The 17,956-nt window shown below is 36.8% G+C and overlaps 1 protein-coding gene and 1 long non-coding RNA gene across 2 annotated transcripts; both read left to right on the top strand.

Moving 5' to 3' along the window:
* Positions 1-1,398: 1,398 nt before the first annotated feature.
* Positions 1,399-8,958, top strand: LOC113128488 (uncharacterized). Its single transcript, XM_026303854.1, has 7 exons — positions 1,399-1,416; positions 3,376-3,427; positions 3,518-3,550; positions 4,612-4,674; positions 4,923-5,119; positions 5,608-5,672; positions 7,604-8,958. Exons 2-7 carry the CDS (start codon positions 3,394-3,396, stop codon positions 8,832-8,834), a joined length of 1,623 nt encoding a protein of 540 aa, XP_026159639.1. The 5' UTR covers positions 1,399-1,416; positions 3,376-3,393; the 3' UTR covers positions 8,835-8,958.
* Positions 8,959-9,399: 441 nt separating this feature from the next.
* Positions 9,400-10,055, top strand: LOC113128489 (uncharacterized). Its single transcript, XR_003295517.1, has 3 exons — positions 9,400-9,462; positions 9,554-9,699; positions 9,916-10,055. It is a non-coding gene; the product is annotated as an uncharacterized LOC113128489 (long non-coding RNA).
* Positions 10,056-17,956: the final 7,901 nt, after the last annotated feature.

The raw sequence follows: 17,956 nt of genomic DNA, 5'->3' as shown, positions 1-17,956 counted from the left end.
CTGGACTGCTGGGTTTGTTAATATCCATGTGAAGAGTTTCGCACTTGCTGCTGCATGAATAAGTCAGTACTGTGCTGTGAAATCACATTAGGGACATATAAGACTCATTACTCACTGAAACTAGCATATTAATCAAATAATAGCATAATATACATATACCAGTGTAAAGCAGTGTAAGCATCTTCTAACAACATAAGTTGTTGATTACTCTTTTATTTACTGTATGTGTCATTTTTACTTTTACTTGTTGCGTTTTGTAAAGTATCGGACCCAAGTGCAGTATGGAACCAGGCGTAGAGATGAGGAGCAGAGTCAGAAGCGTGTTTGGTAACTGAACCAGGAATTATGTACAAAGCGAATGTGCAGGCTAGACTAAACTAGACACAAGGAAAGTTAAACTACTTCTTGGCAAACTGAAGCAGGATCAGGACTAAATCACAGTTTGTTTCAGTATCTCCTTACGACGAGGAATCTTCTGACACCCGCTCTCTGTTGTGCCGAGGTGTAAATAGAAGAGCCAGGTGGGTAGCAGGCAGGCAGCGCAGCTCACGGGCCCCAGGTGTTGCTGGTTACCTAATTCAGGCCACACACACACACAAGCGTACAAGAAGGATGAGTGTGGTATCAACCACACCCTCCTGACATTCACACACACACACACACACACACACACCTGTTCATTCGTTCAGGAGGGGAGGAGAGACAGAGCAGAACCTGGACAGACAAGGTGACAATCGTGGCATGACCAGACCCTGACATTACTGTCAGAATACTTCATGTCATTTGTGGCTTAAATCATTGTTATTTATGTTTTCATGAAGCTACTTTGGACAATATAAAATATAAAACCTATTCTGGGTTGTTAACCACTTCAGTAAATAATTCCATATTTGTTCTTTCATAGTTTGTATGTCTTCAGTTTTAACATACAATAATAAAAATAAAGAAAAAACACTAAAGGAGAAGGCGTGGCCAAAATTTTGACTGGTAGTGTATGTCTAGTTTATTGATGAGTTGAGTACTGTTTAGTGAACTATGTTTACATGTAGGTAACAAGTGGAAAATGATATTGGTGGTTTCCTTTATAAAGTCAAAGTCTTGACAGTTTGTGTTTGGTTGTACCATAAGACGGAGGTAACCTGCTGCATCTGCCAACAGATCGGTCAATACAGAGCACACTGATTAAGGGTTGATTTCACCAAGGCAGCAAGTGAAACTTTATAGATGATTGAAATAGCAAAGATGTTTTCATTGATCACAATGTATTAGTTTTCTCTCCATATATTTCAATTTTTCAAAAATGGAGAGCAGAACAAGTCCTGCAAGTTAGATCAGATATTTAAAGAAGTAATCATTTATTGTTTCTCACAGAAGCCTCACCCACTAACAAGACCTCAGTCATTATTGCCTCAAGAGGTGAGTGCTCTGTTCTCAGTATCAGCTTGTCCTAATTGCTAAACAGTTGCTGTAAATCTATTGCACAGTTGTACTTGAAACTCCACCGGGGTAAGAAAGGAAATATTTATATTGATTAGTTTGAGTAGACTGTTAAATGAGGATCATTTTGTGACATTTATTTTAGATTTTTAATACAAACATACATACATATTACATTTTAATTTGTGGTTTTATGTACCACAATTTGTGACTGTAAATTTAGTTGTGTGAATTTGTATAAATGATTTTAATCTGAGCTCAGAGAAAAACCATCAAATGAGTTCTAATCATAATTTCTTCAGTGTATGCTCTTCCTCTGATTTGTGTCCAGTGTTTCAGTGGCAGATTTTTATTCTTACTTTTAGATATTTGCTTGGACACACTGTGACGTGTTGTCATGTCACACATTGATGAATGACAAAACAAAAGCAAAATAGGTTGATTTATATATATATATATATATATATATATATATATATAAATCAACCTATTTTGCTTTTGTTTTATATATATATATATATATATATATATATATGCCGATTACCACGGGGACCACTGTTGCCTTCACCTTCCACATCTTTTCTAGCTCTTCTTTAAGCCCTTGGTATTTCTCCAGCTTCTCATGTTCCTTCTTTCTGATGTTGCTGTCACTTGGGATCGCTACATCTACCACTACGGCTTTCTTCTGTTGTTTGTCCACCACTACTATGTCCGGTTGGTTAGCCATCACCTGTTTGTCGGTCTGTATCTGGAAGTCCCACAGGATCTTAGCTCGGTCATTCTCCCTCACCTTTGGAGGCGTGTCCCATTTTGACCTTGGGACCTCCAGCTCATACTCGGCACAGATGTTCCTGTACACTATGCCGGCCACTTGGTTATGGCGTTCCATGTACGCTCTGCCTGCTAGCATCTTACAACCTGCTGTTATGTGCTGGATTGTCTCAGGGGCATCTTTGCACAGCCTGCACCTGGGGTCCTGCCTGGTGTGGTAGATCCCGGCCTCTATCGATCTTGTGCTCAGGGCCTGTTCTTGTGCCGCTACGATCAGTGCCTCTGTGCTGTCTTTCAGTCCAGCTTTTTCCAGCCACCGGTAGGACTTTTCGATATCAGCCACTTCTTGTATCTGTCGGTGGTACATGCCGTGCAGGGGTTTGTCCTGCCATGATGGTTCTTGCTTTTCGTCCTCTGCATCGGGCTTCTGTTGCCTGAGATATTCACTAAGTATTCCATCGCTTGGGGCCATCTTCCTGATGTACTCATAGATCTTGGCCGTTTCGTCTTGGATGGTGGCCCTGACGCTCACCAGTCCCCGGCCTCCTTCCTTCCTCTTAGCGTACAGTCTCAGGATGCTGGATTTGGGGTGAAGTCCTCCATGCATTGTGAGGAGCTTCCTTGTCTTGACATCAGTGGCTTCTATGTCCTCTTTTGGCCAGATTATTATGCCAGCGGGGTATCTGATGACCGGCAGGGCGTAGGTGTTGATGGCTTGGACCTTGTTCTTCCCATTTAGCTGACTTCTTAGGACTTGCCTTACCCTCTGTAGGTATTTGGCTGTGGTTGCTTTCCTTGCGGCTTCTTCCTGGTTCCCATTTGCCTGTGCCTATATATATATATATATATATATATATATATATATATATATATATATATATATATATATACACATACATCCATGTATGCAAAGGTATGTGACTTTAATGCAGAGTCTGATCGGCTCCTCTTTGTTGTACACGCTGAGGAATAGACTGGTTTGGGCACCTATCCTCTGTTTCCTGTTCTCCTTTCTGTCCGCACTCAGGTTCTCTCCCTCGAATCGTAACACATTGCTTCTTAGTTTGAGTTCAGTGTGTGTTTAGACGTGTGAGTGCATAAAATGGATGAAGGGGGATCTTCTCTATAATGTATTATATTGTGTGCTAAATTTGTTTTATTTTACAGGAACCAGGCACCACAAGGATGAATTATCTAAGACTGTTTTTCCTATTAGCAGGTATTAGTTGAAAAATAATTTTAAAAACAGCATTATTTTGAATTGTCCAAGTTGGACCATAATTTGATTTTGTGACATTTTTATCTTCAGGGCTAGTGGGAACACTGGCAGACCTGATAACAGGTAACATACACAGAGAGCAAAAGTTTAGAATCCAAAAACTTTTCCATTATGATACTATTATCCCTTCTCTCAAGACTACATGGCAAATGGGTAAAATAGTGCCACTGGTGACCCATTAGTTATATTAACTGGCCTATAATCAGGTGTAGCAGCTGGAGTTATCAATACTGACCAAACCAAACTACAATATTTTTAATTGTTAATAGTTCATGTCATTTTCAATAACCAGAATGAAGGGACAGAGAAATAATTTAAGCTGATTTAAATCAACAGGATAAAAATGGTAATTGTTATAAACTCTAGACCCACCATGATTTTATACACTGTTATATACATGCTACTTATATGCTGTGTGATTCTTGATAGTATTACTTTTTACTGTTGTTGTGGTTGTATAGTATATAATAAAAAGGGTTATTACATCATAATGATAATAAATTTTACAAAAAACATTATATGAAATAATACCACCTTTTTTACTTTTTGGAGCAAAATCCCATTGGGTAGCAAACTTGGAAAGTGTTGACAAACTTAAAGTAAAATGACCAGGATTTTAAATAAAGCACAGGGAACATTGGCCAATGTTTGCATGTGCATGTATTGCTCTGTTGTACTGGTTGAATAAAAGGTGCACAGTTACAGAAAGTTCCATGTGTTGAAACAAAGAACACTTGACAAATAGTGCCCCTGGTGGAAATGGTATGAATAAAAAGTAGAGTCACTGACAAGTGGGTGAAATACATGCTTTTTTTTTTTTAAATTAACATTTTAAATTTTGGCTTATGTCTGGTAGAAAATGTAAACAATAATTATTTTTATGTTCTGTTTTGTGTTTGTGGCTGAAAATCAGTCAAACATTTTGTGGAGTAGAGTGTATACACATGTAAAAGTGATGTGTGCATTTCATGTAAATAGAGGTTGAAGTTGCATTCACCATGAACAAGCCTGGTGCCCAAACATTGCACCATTTTAGGAGGAAGAGGAAATTTTTATCAAATAAAACATTTCACTGAAATATTTCACTCACTAAATCTATTATTTTTTCATTGTACCATCACCAGTCAATGTTATCTCACCACCTGATAACACATCATCACCAACAGTCACCACAGTGCCATTGTCAGGTAAGGAGAACTCTCCCGCAGCTCATCACTGACACTTTGTTTAATTGCCCTACAGCAACAATGACTTCACCACCAGAAAATTAAATAGAATTTTATAGATAAAAAGACGAAAAACAAAAAAACAAACAAAAATGCTAAAAAATACAGGATGTCTTTATAGCAGTGCAAACACTGAATTCAATTTCCACATTTGTTATTGCAGCTCCAATATCATATTTATTATCAAAAAATATTTCATGTAATTTCAGCTACTACAAGCCTTCCATCTGTAACTGGAACACCAGCACCACCAATAACCAGCAACACAACTACTGCCACCCCAGGTGCCCCTCCAACAGAACCAGCAATTAATTTGGAATTTATTCTGTTAAGAAATGTTCAACCGGAACTTAAAGACACATCCTCATCAGAGTACAGCTTCATCATGAGCATTATAATCACAGATGTAAGTTTATGTATTATATTGTATTGTATAATTACTTTTTGTTTTGTTTCTTGATAGCAAGAAAAAAAAAGATGCAGTTTCTTCAATAATGTTTTACAGAAAGATTTCAAATTAGACCAAATCCTTGTAGTAGGAATGAGCTGTCAAAACATTTTAGCAGGCAACAGGATTAATTGTGTCAACATAAATTTTATTTAGATTTAAGTAATTTTATTTAGATTTAAATACGACCAATTATCAATAACAACAGTGAACATACCAATTTCCTTTAGGTGATGTAGTCTTCCACAGTAAAAACATCATTACAGTTGACCAGCTAACATAGCCACAAAACATGTATTAATCCTGACCGTGGCTTAATAAAAGAAATTCAATGTATTTTGTTATTGATAATGAAATTCTCTGAGGAAAAACATGAAATGAAATATGAGACTAAAAAAATTACTGTAATTTAGAAATTAAACATTTTCCATGAAATTCATTCACAGCTCAACTGGATTTATTCTCAACAATATGAATCTAACTTCAATCGGACTGTTTTCAGAGGCTACAGGTATAAAACCTTCATATTAGAAAGATGTTTTGATAGTTTCTTAATGTATTGATTTTCTTTAAAATAAAAGTGTACTTAGTTTTGGTTTCAGGAATTTGTTTATTATCATATGGTTTATCATACAGTAGATATTAGAAATATAATATGACTATAAATGATATACAGTATTTATTCATTTTGCGCGGGCATCAATTTTCTCTCTCTGTCTCTCTATCTCTCTCTCTTTTGGGCAATCAACCCTGAGCTATTATATATTTAAATTTCCATAAACTGAAGGAGCAGATCATGAGTCACTTGTGGTTATTATAAAAAAGAAACATTAAGGCCAGTTTGTACATTTTTAAATGAATTCATTCAACTCATTACAAGGGAAAGGATCATAGTGGGTAATAGGAATAAGTAAAGTAAAGTAGTGGGAATGGAATAAGGGGGATGAAGTCGGCTGGGTACTGTGACAAAATCAGTGATTGTTTGCAATGGTGGAACAGATTAGTAATATCCAATTAGATTCAGGTCTAGGTTTTGATGCTTAGAAATAAAAGATTTCTGAATTTTAAGAATTCTGAGCTCTAATTAGCTCTAATCTGAGCTCTTCTGCTGGTGCCGATGTTTGTCTCCAGTTTACAAAATGACTGCTACAATGTTCTATCAGCCTTGGCTCAATATTTAGCAGATAACTTGTTTTAAAAATTTTCTCCTCGCACTAACGTTGACTCAAAAGGATCATTAAACTATTATACAACTATTTTAATAGTCATTTGTTGCAGCCTTACTTAAGATAAACTATTACCACAATGTTACTGGACATTTTGCCACAGTCACTAAGTTATTAGACTTTGAGAGTGACAAGATAAGAATAAGTCTCATCAAGAAGCTTTTCTGGCTTGGGGTTGGTACAGCAGATTTAAATAGTTATTTATTTCATGACTACATCAGTTGTCTATGTGATGAAGACAATCTGCAATATTGACCACAATAGCCAAATATGTTTACAGCATTAAAAATTAATTCATATTTTTGTTACAGACGCACCATTGATGATTTGACTCTGGTAGAAGTTCAGCTGATATTCAATGATGTCACGGCTCTACCAAATACCAGCTCTGTAATTCAAACTTTGCAGAATGATAAAAGCACTATACTTTCCATCATTTTTCGCATCAAATCTATTACTGCATCAGGCAAGACATTATTACCATTAAATTTACAAATTATTTTAGTAAACATGCTGACAAATGTATACACTACTGGTTAAAAGTTTTGGATAGATGTTATACATTTTCTAGATGTTCTAAAAATGTTTATAACATAAAGAAAAATTTTTATAAAATTTTTACATTTTTTAAATTTTTTTTCATTTTAAATTTTTTTTTACATCTGGATCAGATCCAGATGTAAATACCTGGAGATAAAAGCTGAAATTTTGATCTCTTGTCTCATATGTATCTTTTGATGTCAAACCCAAATATTTTCAGTCTAAATATAAAGGAATTGGCCTCACTCTTCCAATATTTTTGTAGGGGATTGAAAACTGTATGATTCTATCAGTCTCTCACATTGTTGTGAATGAACCTCGGCCCATTCTTCTTTAAAATGTTGGTCCAGTAGAATGATGTTTGAGGGTATTTGTTTATGCACAGCTGTCTTAAGGTCACACCACGTCATTTCAATCACTTTCAGGTCTGGACTTGACTGGGGTATTGTACCTTGACTCTTGTTATTTTCAGCCATTCTGTTATAGATTTACTGGTGTGCTTAGGATCACTGTCCTGTCACATGACCAAGCTTTAGCTGTCGAACAGATGGCCTCATGTTTAACTAGAAAACTTTAGCATCTAGAGGAATTCATGGTCTACTCACTGGCTGCTGGTTCCTGGTTGTAAGGAAAATGTGTTGTCTAATTATATTAATCAAAACAATTATTCCAACAGTGACCTCACCATCAACTTTCAACACAACCACACCACCATCAGTCAACACAACTTCACTACCACCAGTCAACATATCTTCTGCTGCTCCAAATGTTACAGCTGCCACAACTGTAACTCCCAATGTCACAACAGCTGCACCAAATACTACAGCTGGCCTTACTGCTACTCCCAATGTCACAACAGCTGCACCAAATACTACAGCTGGCCTTACTGCTACTCCCAATGTCACAACAGCTGCACCAAATACTACAGCTGGTCTTACTGCTACTCCAAATGTCACAACAGCTGCACCAAATACTACAGCTGGTCTTACTGCTACTCCAAATGTCACAACAGCTGCACCAAATACTACAGCTGGCCTTACTGCTACTCCAAATGTCACAACAGCTGCACCAAATACTACAGCTGGTCTTACTGCTACTCCAAATGTCACAACAGCTGCACCAAATACTACAGCTGGCCTTACTGCTACTCCAAATGTCACAACAACTGCACCAAATACTACAGCTGGCCTTACTGCTACTCCAAATGTCACAACAGCTGCACCAAATACTACAGCTGGTCTTACTGCTACTCCAAATGTCACAACAGCTGCACCAAATACTACAGCTGGTCTTACTGCTACTCCAAATGTCACAACAGCTGCACCAAATACTATAGCTGGTCTTACTGCTACTCCAAATGTTACAACAGCTGCACCAAATACTACAGCTGGCCTTACTGCTACTCCCAATGTCACAACAGCTGCACCAAATACTACAGCTGGCCTTACTGCTACTCCAAATGTCACAACAGCTGCACCAAATACTACAGCTGGCCTTACTGCTACTCCCAATGTCACAACAGCTGCACCAAATACTACAGCTGGCCTTACTGCTACTCCAAATGTCACAACAGCTGCACCAAATACTACAGCTGGCCTTACTGCTACTCCAAATGTCACAACAACTGCACCAAATACTACAGCTGGCCTTACTGCTACTCCAAATGTCACAACAGCTGCACCAAATACTACAGCTGGTCTTACTGCTACTCCAAATGTCACAACAGCTGCACCAAATACTACAGCTGGTCTTACTGCTACTCCAAATGTTACAACAGCTGCACCAAATACTACAGCTGCTCCTACTTCAGCTTCAAATACAACAGTTACCCCTGCTACAGCTCTAACTGCAGCTCCATCTACTTCCACCACTTCCATCACTATAACTACACAAGCCACAACCACTGAATCAACAGATCCTCCAACATCCAACGAGGGAACTCTTGGCCTTAGTTTCACTATGAGAGACACATTTTCATCAGATCTCTCCAACTCAAATTCAGCCGCATATCAGACATTAGCCAGAAAAGTGGTCACAGGGGTAAGATGTCGACACAGTATAACTGTGTACTTCAAAACCTTCTACTGCAAAAAAACTAAAAACAAAAACAATAAACGTTGAAATCATGCAACAGACCATAATTTCTGACAACCCAGACCCCAGACCCTAGACCCAGTAAAACCCTAATTTTTGCAGCTGTGTTGTAAAACTCCTAAAGTCATTAGGAGACAAAACACTAGTGCAATATTATCAGTTTAAGTAATCATTTATTAAAAATGTTTGTTTGTATATACATAAGCAACAATCAAATATTTTCATGTAGTTTTTACTTATTAATGAACTGATTTTTTAAAATTTTATATTTTTACATTCTTTCAAGTACAATCAATACTTTGGTGTATTTCTGTTCCTTTGTCCTTACAGCCATTTTTTTAATGTTATTACATTTGACAGTACTGATCTCTTTCAGGTAAACAAAGCTGGTCACAAACTCTATGGATCATCTTACCGTCGCTCCTTCGTTAACTCTTTCAGGTGAGATTAAATTTCTGTCATTGAATTATTTTGGTTCGACATGTTGGTCTTTTAACTTTTACAAAGTTGCTTTCTGTCTTTGTCACTGTAGGAGCGGATCAGTGATCACCAATGTAACAATGGTTTTCATAGACAAAAACTCAGTTCCTTCGGCAAATAACGTAACTACAGAATTCAGCAGAGAGCTTACGAGCAGCTCAACCTCACTGAACATTGTACCAGGCAGCGTTTATGCATGTAAGTTACTGGAGATTCAAAAGTGTTACTTTATGCATTTATGGCTTATATTTATCTCTTAAATATCATTGTAATTAAATACATATTAATATATTGTGTTTAATTCTATGTCAGTTTTTAAAGGTAAAAGTAAGATGTGGGTTCAACCTTGGGATGTAGCTTCATCCCTCATTTTTAGGAAGGAGAATCTAACTGATGCGTTTTCTTCAATTCCAGATTCCACTTCAACATCAAGCAGTCCTGCTCGGCCCACGGTGGGCTCTTTGGCTGCCTTTTCAATAACACTGCTGGCAGTGGCACAGATGCTCATCCACTTATAGCCAGTATCCAAGGCAGACACACTGATTTTATGACTAACTTTTACTGGTATATCAGTTGTGGAATAAATACCAATTAACCAGAAACAAAAGCAGTGACACACATGTGCATTATGAAATTTATCAGCACAGTATTGTACAGTGGTAAAAAGATTTGTGCTGTGTGTCAACAATTGAGACAGTTTTTCAGTATTTTCCACATCTGATGTTTTTAGCAAATGTGTTGGTAAGGGTTACTAATCTCAAAGAGTTTAGATATTCATCTGTCCTCAGTTGAAGAAAATGTCTAAAAATGGACATGATTTAATAATAGACCTCATGGAGAAGTAGGATGATGCAGCAGAGCCATGACTCTAAATATCAAAGTAATTTGACTATAAAATGACTCAAAACTATCTAAATTTACATCTTTTAGGTAATGTAGTGCTTAGTGCGCCCGTCCATGAACGCAGAGATGCTGGTTCCTGGAACAGTAGTGATGTATACCGCATGTCTCCCCTTACTCTCTCTCTCTCTGCATTTCCTGTCACTTTCCACTTTCCTATCAATAAAGGCAAAAAACTGCCCTAAAAGAAACACTTAAAAAAAACCCCAAAAAAAACATCTTTTGGAGTGGCCCAGTCAGAGCACCAAAATTAACCGAATAGAAATACTGGATGACCCCAAGACTGCCATTCACACTAGACCAAAATGACTGAGCTGAATTTACCTGAATTTCCCTTCAGGGATTAATAACGTTTATCTTTAGTTATCTGCAGCATTCAGTCCAAAATTCCTCCACTACTTGTGAATGCAGTGCAGGTCTGATACACAGCTACAGGAAGTGCTTGTTTGAGAGTATTGCTGTGAAAGAAGGTTTGACAAGTTATTCTATTCAATGGTTATTCAAAGTTTGATTTGAGTTTTCTAAAGACAGCATGTCAGAGTTAGGGAGTGAAGCACAGACAGCTTGAGCTTTTAGCTCTTTTCTAATAGCCACTCTGTTGATCTCTAAGGCACGGTTCAGGACACACCAGGAGACAGTAGCTGAAACACAGTGGAGTCACTATGCTGTGGAGGAATTTTGGCCCACTCTTCTTTGCAGAATTCAGCAACACTAGAGTGGTAGTGTGGTTGAGCTTGAGGTCACAAACTGATGGCCAGACATTCTCCTGGATTTTCTGGTGGAATGCTTAATTTGTGGTTTCGTTAATTATGACAAGTTGTCCAGGTCCTGAAGCTGCCAAAGACCACCACCATGTTTGGCTCTTGGTATCATGTTCTTTCTATAAAATGCTGTGCTAGTTTTACAGCAGATGTAATGAAATTGACACTTTACAAAGTTTTTGTCTCGTCAGTTCATAGAATATTTGCCTAAAAGATGTTTTTTGGCAAATGTGAGAAGAAGCTTTGTGTTCTTTTTGGTCAGCAGTGGCTTTTGCCTTAGATCTCTCCCATGGATGCCATTTTTGACCAGTCTTTTCCTCAACTGAGGCAAGTGAGGCCTGCAGTTCTCTAGATGTTGTTTTGGGTTCTTTTATAAGCTCCTGGAATGTTTGTGGTGCTGCTGGAGTCAATTTTGTAGGCCGGCCACTCCTGGGAAGGTTCACCAGTAGTTCAGTGGAGTCCCAAAGCCTTGGAAATGGCTCTGAAATCCTTTCCAGACTGATACATGTCAGAAAGGCCCCAAATGCACAAGACGTTTGAAGGGCATTGTAAAGAATAAGAAGAAGAATGAATAAGAGAATTAAAATGCTGCAATTTAATATCTAAGGGCCTATTTGTTTAGCTTATATACTAGTGTAAAGCAATATGCTGTCATTAAAAATATTAACATAATATATGTATCACATGGCAATATTCTAAATTGCATATTAATATTTAAATGAATAAACAGCAAGTTGCAGCAGTGCAAGTGATTTTGAAGTTTTACTTTTACCATTCTGCCAATAATCAATAATACCTCTCATCTCTCTCTGTTGTCACTAAATGTTGAATTTGAACTGATTTTTAATGCTTTACCTTTATCATATCATTACACATTACAATAGGCTGTATGTTCTCATGTGATAGTTAATTCACTTTTAAGTCCTTTCTTGTCTGTGCACACTTCTCATGAAAAAACTAATTAAACAAACAAAAAAAATCATTTTCATTGGCTGTTCAAAGTTTGACAATGTGGTCAAACTTGTTTCTCACTGTCAGTAAGAAACACCATCCAAGCACACACAGCTCAAACCCCTCGTACTAGAATAATGCTTAGATGTCCCCATGGTATATTGCTAACTTCTTCTTTCAAATGATAGAAGTCATAGAAATCATGAAAGCATGGATATAATGAACAGAACCTGTTTTGTTATTTAAAAGCATAACACACAAATCTTAAGTTTTCTAAGTTTCTGGCGCACAGCTCTGCAAGTCTGGATTCCACAGCTATTATTATTTTCCTGGATGAGCATCAAACTCTTTGTTTGTTTTGCAAACCTGATCTGTTCTTTCATTTCCTTTTCATTTTAAATTTCTCTAAAACTATGAAGGACTTTTAGCAGAAACCTTACAATATGCAAGGATTTACACTAACTGTTCTATCCAGTTCTAAAAGAATTGTAAGTAATATAAATTAGTAGAAAGGAGAGGATAATTTAATGAAGAACTGCTTTTTGCTTCTGCCATCATAACAAAATATTTCCATTGTTCTATATTCCTTGGCATTTGTTTTAGAAATGTGTTCTTTTATTTTACACTGAGAATCATGTTTCATCTTCTGGTGAACACATCTGTATGAATCCTTGCATAAGGAATCTATGCATTTTGTAGATTAGATTAGAGTAGGTTAGATTTATTATAGATGCAATAAAAACGAAAGCGGATTTAATGGAGAACAGGAGAGGTGATATGGTCGGGAGCTTTGTGTGTTTTCTTCCCCAGAAGTAAATTTAGTCTGTGCTCATTTTGCCTTTAATGGGTATGCCTTAGTGGTCACTTTAAAATTAAATAACAATGTAAAATGATTCCTTTAATAAGATAGCAACTGAAATCATACTGGACTGCTAGGTTTGTTAATATCCATGTGAAGAGTTTCGCACTTGCTGCTGCATGAATAAGTCAGTACTGTGCTCTGAAATCACATTAGGGACATATAAGACTCATTACTCACTAAAACTAGCATATTAATCAAATAATAGCATAATATACATATACCAGTGTAAAGCAGTGTAAGCATCTTCTAACAACATAAGTTGTTGATTACTCTTTTATTTACTGTATGTGTCATTTTTACTTTTACTTGTTGCGTTTTGTAAAGTATCGGACCCAAGTGCAGTATGGAACCAGGCGTAGAGATGAGGAGCAGTCAGAAGCGTGTTTAATAACTGAACCAGGAATTATGAACAAAGCGAATGTGCAGGCTAGACTAAACTAGACACAAGGAAAGTTAAACTACTTCTTGGCAAACTGAAGCAGGATCAGGACTAAATCACAGTTTGTTTCAGTATCTCCTTACGACGAGGAATCTTCTGACACCCGCTCTCTGTCGTGCCGAGGTGTAAATAGAAGAGCCAGGTGGGTAGCAGGCAGGCAGCTCACGGGGCCCCAGGTGTTGCTGGTTACCTAATTCAGCCTGCAGACAGGTAGAGGCCACACACACACAAGCGTACAAGAAGGATGAGTGTGGTATCAACCACACCCTCCTGACATTCTCACACACACACACACACACACACACACACCTGTTCATTCGTTCAGGAGGGGAGGAGAGACAGAGCAGAACCTGGACAGACAAGGTGACGATCGTGGCATGACATATATATATATATATATATATATGTGTATATATATATTTATTTTAGGGATTATGCACATTAACTTTTGGAATCAAAATGACAGGAAAAAGTATGTAAACAGTTTGGAATTTGTTGCATTTATACAAAATAAAATATTGTCAACTCTAAGTTTCAACTACATATGAAAAAACAATGCATTCACACCAGACATCCTAACAATATCACTAAAATGAATTTACCTGAATTTCCCTTCAGGGATTAATAAGTCATCTGCAGCATTCAGTCCAAAATTCCTCCACTACTTCTGAATGCAGTGCAGGTGTGATACACAGCTACAGGAAGTGCTTGTTTGTGGAGATTACTGTGAAAGAAGGTTCGACAAGTTATTCTATTAAAGGGATTGCTTACTTTATTAATCTTCACTTTGAATATCTGATGTGTGTTTTTGACGGAGACATGAAAGTTTATCGTTTGTGATTTCTTAGCTGAAGCACATTGTTTCTGTCTGGTGACTAAGATAAAAACCAGACCTCATTCTATGACCAATTAATGCAGAAAACCATGTGCCACCATTGTTGTGGTGTGATGAATGTAGTTTCAATACTTGCACTTATAATCAACTCCCAGTCTGTTACAATAAATTCCAGGGGAATGCAAACTAATATACCATTGAAAAAAGTACTCTACTAGAAGAATTTGGCCCTTTATCAAATTAAGACCTTGTAGAGAAACTTCCTCATCCGTGTAATTTGTGCACACACAATGGCACATACAATTGCATGAATTATTAATGATGACTGTAGAATCTATCCATTATATTGACATTGAACTGCCGTGCTCTGATCATGTAACTTACGTGCAATCATAATAATGCACCAGAAGAGGGCTGCATTGCCCCAATAGTCAGTCAAACCTCACATAACACATTGTGAGCAACACCCGTGTGTGTGTGTGTGTGTGTGTGTGTGTGTGTGTGTTTATATTTGATGTGATGCGATGTGGTGGTTACCACTGTCCCCTGACAGCAAGAAGGTTTGGAGTTTGAATCCTGTGTGGCCTGGGGTTTTTTAGTGTGGAATTTGTATGTTTTCTCCATGTCTGTATGGGTTTTCTTTGGGTACTTTGACTTCCTCTCATCTTTTAAAGACATAAAGTTGAGGTTAGATTATTTGATGACTCGAAATTGCCTGTAGGTGTGAATGTGAGTGTGGCATTTAGTATTAAAGCCTCTATGGTTAATATACATAAAGTTGTCTCAAATGGCGAGAATGGAATGTTTGACAAGCAAATGATCATTAAGTCTTACAGTGTCTTAGCACAAAAATAAAAGTGCTACTGTATATCAAAAAGTCAGTGGTCAGTGGTTTTTCCAGTACCTTCAGTAAATATTTTAAAAACACAACTTCAGTAAAAATGTAAACAACACCCTGGACAGCTTTATGATTCTCGTAAAACATATTGTTGTTACAAATGACTCATGTATATATATATAAGTCAAGAAGACAGGGTTGTCCAAAATGAACAAATTTTAAAGTTTAGGTTTTATTGAGGTATAGTAGGTCAGCATTATTAGCCAGTATTACACTGATGATAATGAAATGTGTAATCATATGAGATAGGTACCTCTGCTGTATTTGCCTCCTAGTAAATGCAACAAAGCCCAGGAATCAGACCTCTGCTCACTTCTCTTTCACAAACAAAAGAACAGATGTGCAGCCAGTCTACCCTGTCTGTAAAGCACACTTGCATTACACATATGAATGACAGGTCTGAAAAAACACTAGTTTTAGTAGCCAGTGTGCCTTTTATTGCACCCTTCATTAAAAATCCCCTCATGTTTAATTAGAATACATCCACCACACTTGAGATACGTCTGTCACTGGCTGAAGCCCAAGGTATTCAAGCTCGGCAGGATGGGCTGTGGTCTACTGCACAGTGAAACACATGAAAGGGATGATGAGCTCTGTTTCAGGGGTATGTAGGGAGTGAAGTTGCACCCATGCAAAACTCATTTAAAATTTAAAGTCAGATAATAATCTATGTATGGTTCTTCCATCATAAGTACTAAAATAGCAATTGCTGATATTGTATTACAATCTTTACTTTTTCCTTCTACGTTATATAACATTTTTCTTACTCTAATTTTAGTATGAATTTTATTATGCAAAATTGTAGTATTTTTGTATGTAATTTTCTATCTAAGGCTTAAGTGACCTGCATCATGTTTTCTACTGAAAATCTGAAGCTTCTTGTTATTGCTACCTTTCTGGTAGTGCCTGATGTGAACTAGTACAATATACAAACTTTGCTTTTAAACTAAATACAGTTATTGTTATTCAAAATATCTTTATGTGAATAATCTCATTTGAATCACCTGATTTTGGTTGATTCAGATGGAAAGATGCAGAATCCTATTGAATATATAACACTTATAATATATATAAATTACATTTATCAGAATTGCAGTTAGTATATTTCTATATTACCTACATTTTCATTTCAGTTGGTACTGGTTATTGCTACTTTTCGTTAATATGCCCAATTTAACATTTTACATTCCAAGAGACAATCATAGTGAGGATGGTATCCCAGTTAATGTAATGCACAAAATATTTGAATGTATGTGTTTTACAACATACAACATCAGTAGTGAGTCACATGAGCTGCTCCCCATCACATCTAGTGTGTCATCGCCTGCATTAAAATGAAATAATTGCAGTTCTTCATGGAGGGAACGTTAATGTCTGAATTAAATATCATGGAATACATAACATATTCAAATATCTACCCAAATGTTGTTGTGACATTTTACTAAAAAACAAAAACCTGCTGGTAGCACTATAGAAATAATTAGGTCTGTAACATCTGGTGACAGTGAATATCTGCACAAAATAACATAGTGATCCATTTGATAGTTGTGAAAACATTTCAGTCTGGACAACAGTGGTGGACTGAAACTGACATCCAGAGTGAAACCAACAGCATGGCTAAAAAATCCACAGTATTCTGACATATGCAAAATATGTCATATGTATATGTACCTGTAATTAATTGTGCCTGCATCAGTTTTCATTAAATAAAATTTCCTGTGTTTTTAGTGCCAAATTTAACATACCACAATAAGAATGGTAGTAGCAGACTGTGTTTTGCTGCTGTGATTATTGTTGCATGCGTTCATTACAGCTCAGCCCCCCCCCTCTCCTCCCATCCCTCTTGTCTCTGTGTAACACCAGTGTTGACAGACCTGTACTACGATACAGACATGAGAACAGATGATCATCTCTTCTGTACAGGTGAGTGTCATTTTTTACACAAGTTTTCTGGTAGCGCCTGATGTGAACTAGTACAATATACAAACTTTGTTTTTAACTAAATACAGTCATTGTTATTCATAAAATTTGCATGCAAATAAGCTTATTTGAATCACCTGATTCAGATGGAAATGCAGAATCCTATTGAATATATATTTATAATATATATAAATTACATTTATCAGAATTGCAGTTAGTATATTTCTATATTACCTACATTTTCCTTTCAATTGGTACTTGTACTTGTATTCAGATTACCCATTGCAAAATATGCCACCTCAATGAATGCTTTTTACCCAGTGAACAAAATATATTGAGGCATTGAAGAGACCTGAAAAATATTTAAACACTAAGTTACACTAAATGTAAAGCTTTTTCACTAATATTCCTCTAGTTGTCTACTGGCAGTGTAAGTAAACAATCTGACTTTAAAAACATTATTTTGTGGACAATGACAAAAAGGAGATATTGCACAAAAATACTTGTACTCTGCTTTTTGCAGACATTGCACTTCTAACACAAAACAGAAGCATTAAACAGATGAAAGGGAAAAGGAGTGTGTGTGGTGTGTAGATGACTGCTCCTGTAATTTTTGGTGCCCCCACAGAAGAGGGAAATGGCAGAGTACATTGCACTTTCACCTAATTTAACTGAACAGATGGATAAGTGTTAATTGTAACAGAAACTTATTTTCCTGTGAATAAAATGATCAAAACTGGATGGCTGTGGTAGGATTTTTATTTAGTGAGTTTTAAAACATTTTTTTAATGTCATTTTGACCAATGATATTGCTAGCGCTGGTAATGCGTGTTTAACTCAACAAGTCTTAAAGCCTAACAAAAACTCATGCTTCCCCATCACTACTGCG

This window comes from Mastacembelus armatus, chromosome 1 (assembly GCF_900324485.2).
Source record: "Mastacembelus armatus chromosome 1, fMasArm1.2, whole genome shotgun sequence".
Taxonomy (NCBI): domain Eukaryota; kingdom Metazoa; phylum Chordata; class Actinopteri; order Synbranchiformes; family Mastacembelidae; genus Mastacembelus; species Mastacembelus armatus.
This window is presented reverse-complemented; position numbering and strand designations above follow the sequence as displayed.

Bases quoted from the DNA above. Each gene is read 5' to 3' on its own strand.
- LOC113128488 (XM_026303854.1), top strand. From the start codon at position 3,394: ATGAATTATCTAAGACTGTTTTTCCTATTAGCAG. The intron at 4,675-4,922 runs GTAAGGAGAACT...ATGTAATTTCAG, and splicing joins CACCACAGTGCCATTGTCAG to CTACTACAAGCCTTCCATCT. The intron at 5,673-7,603 runs GTATAAAACCTT...TTATTCCAACAG, and splicing joins ACTGTTTTCAGAGGCTACAG to TGACCTCACCATCAACTTTC.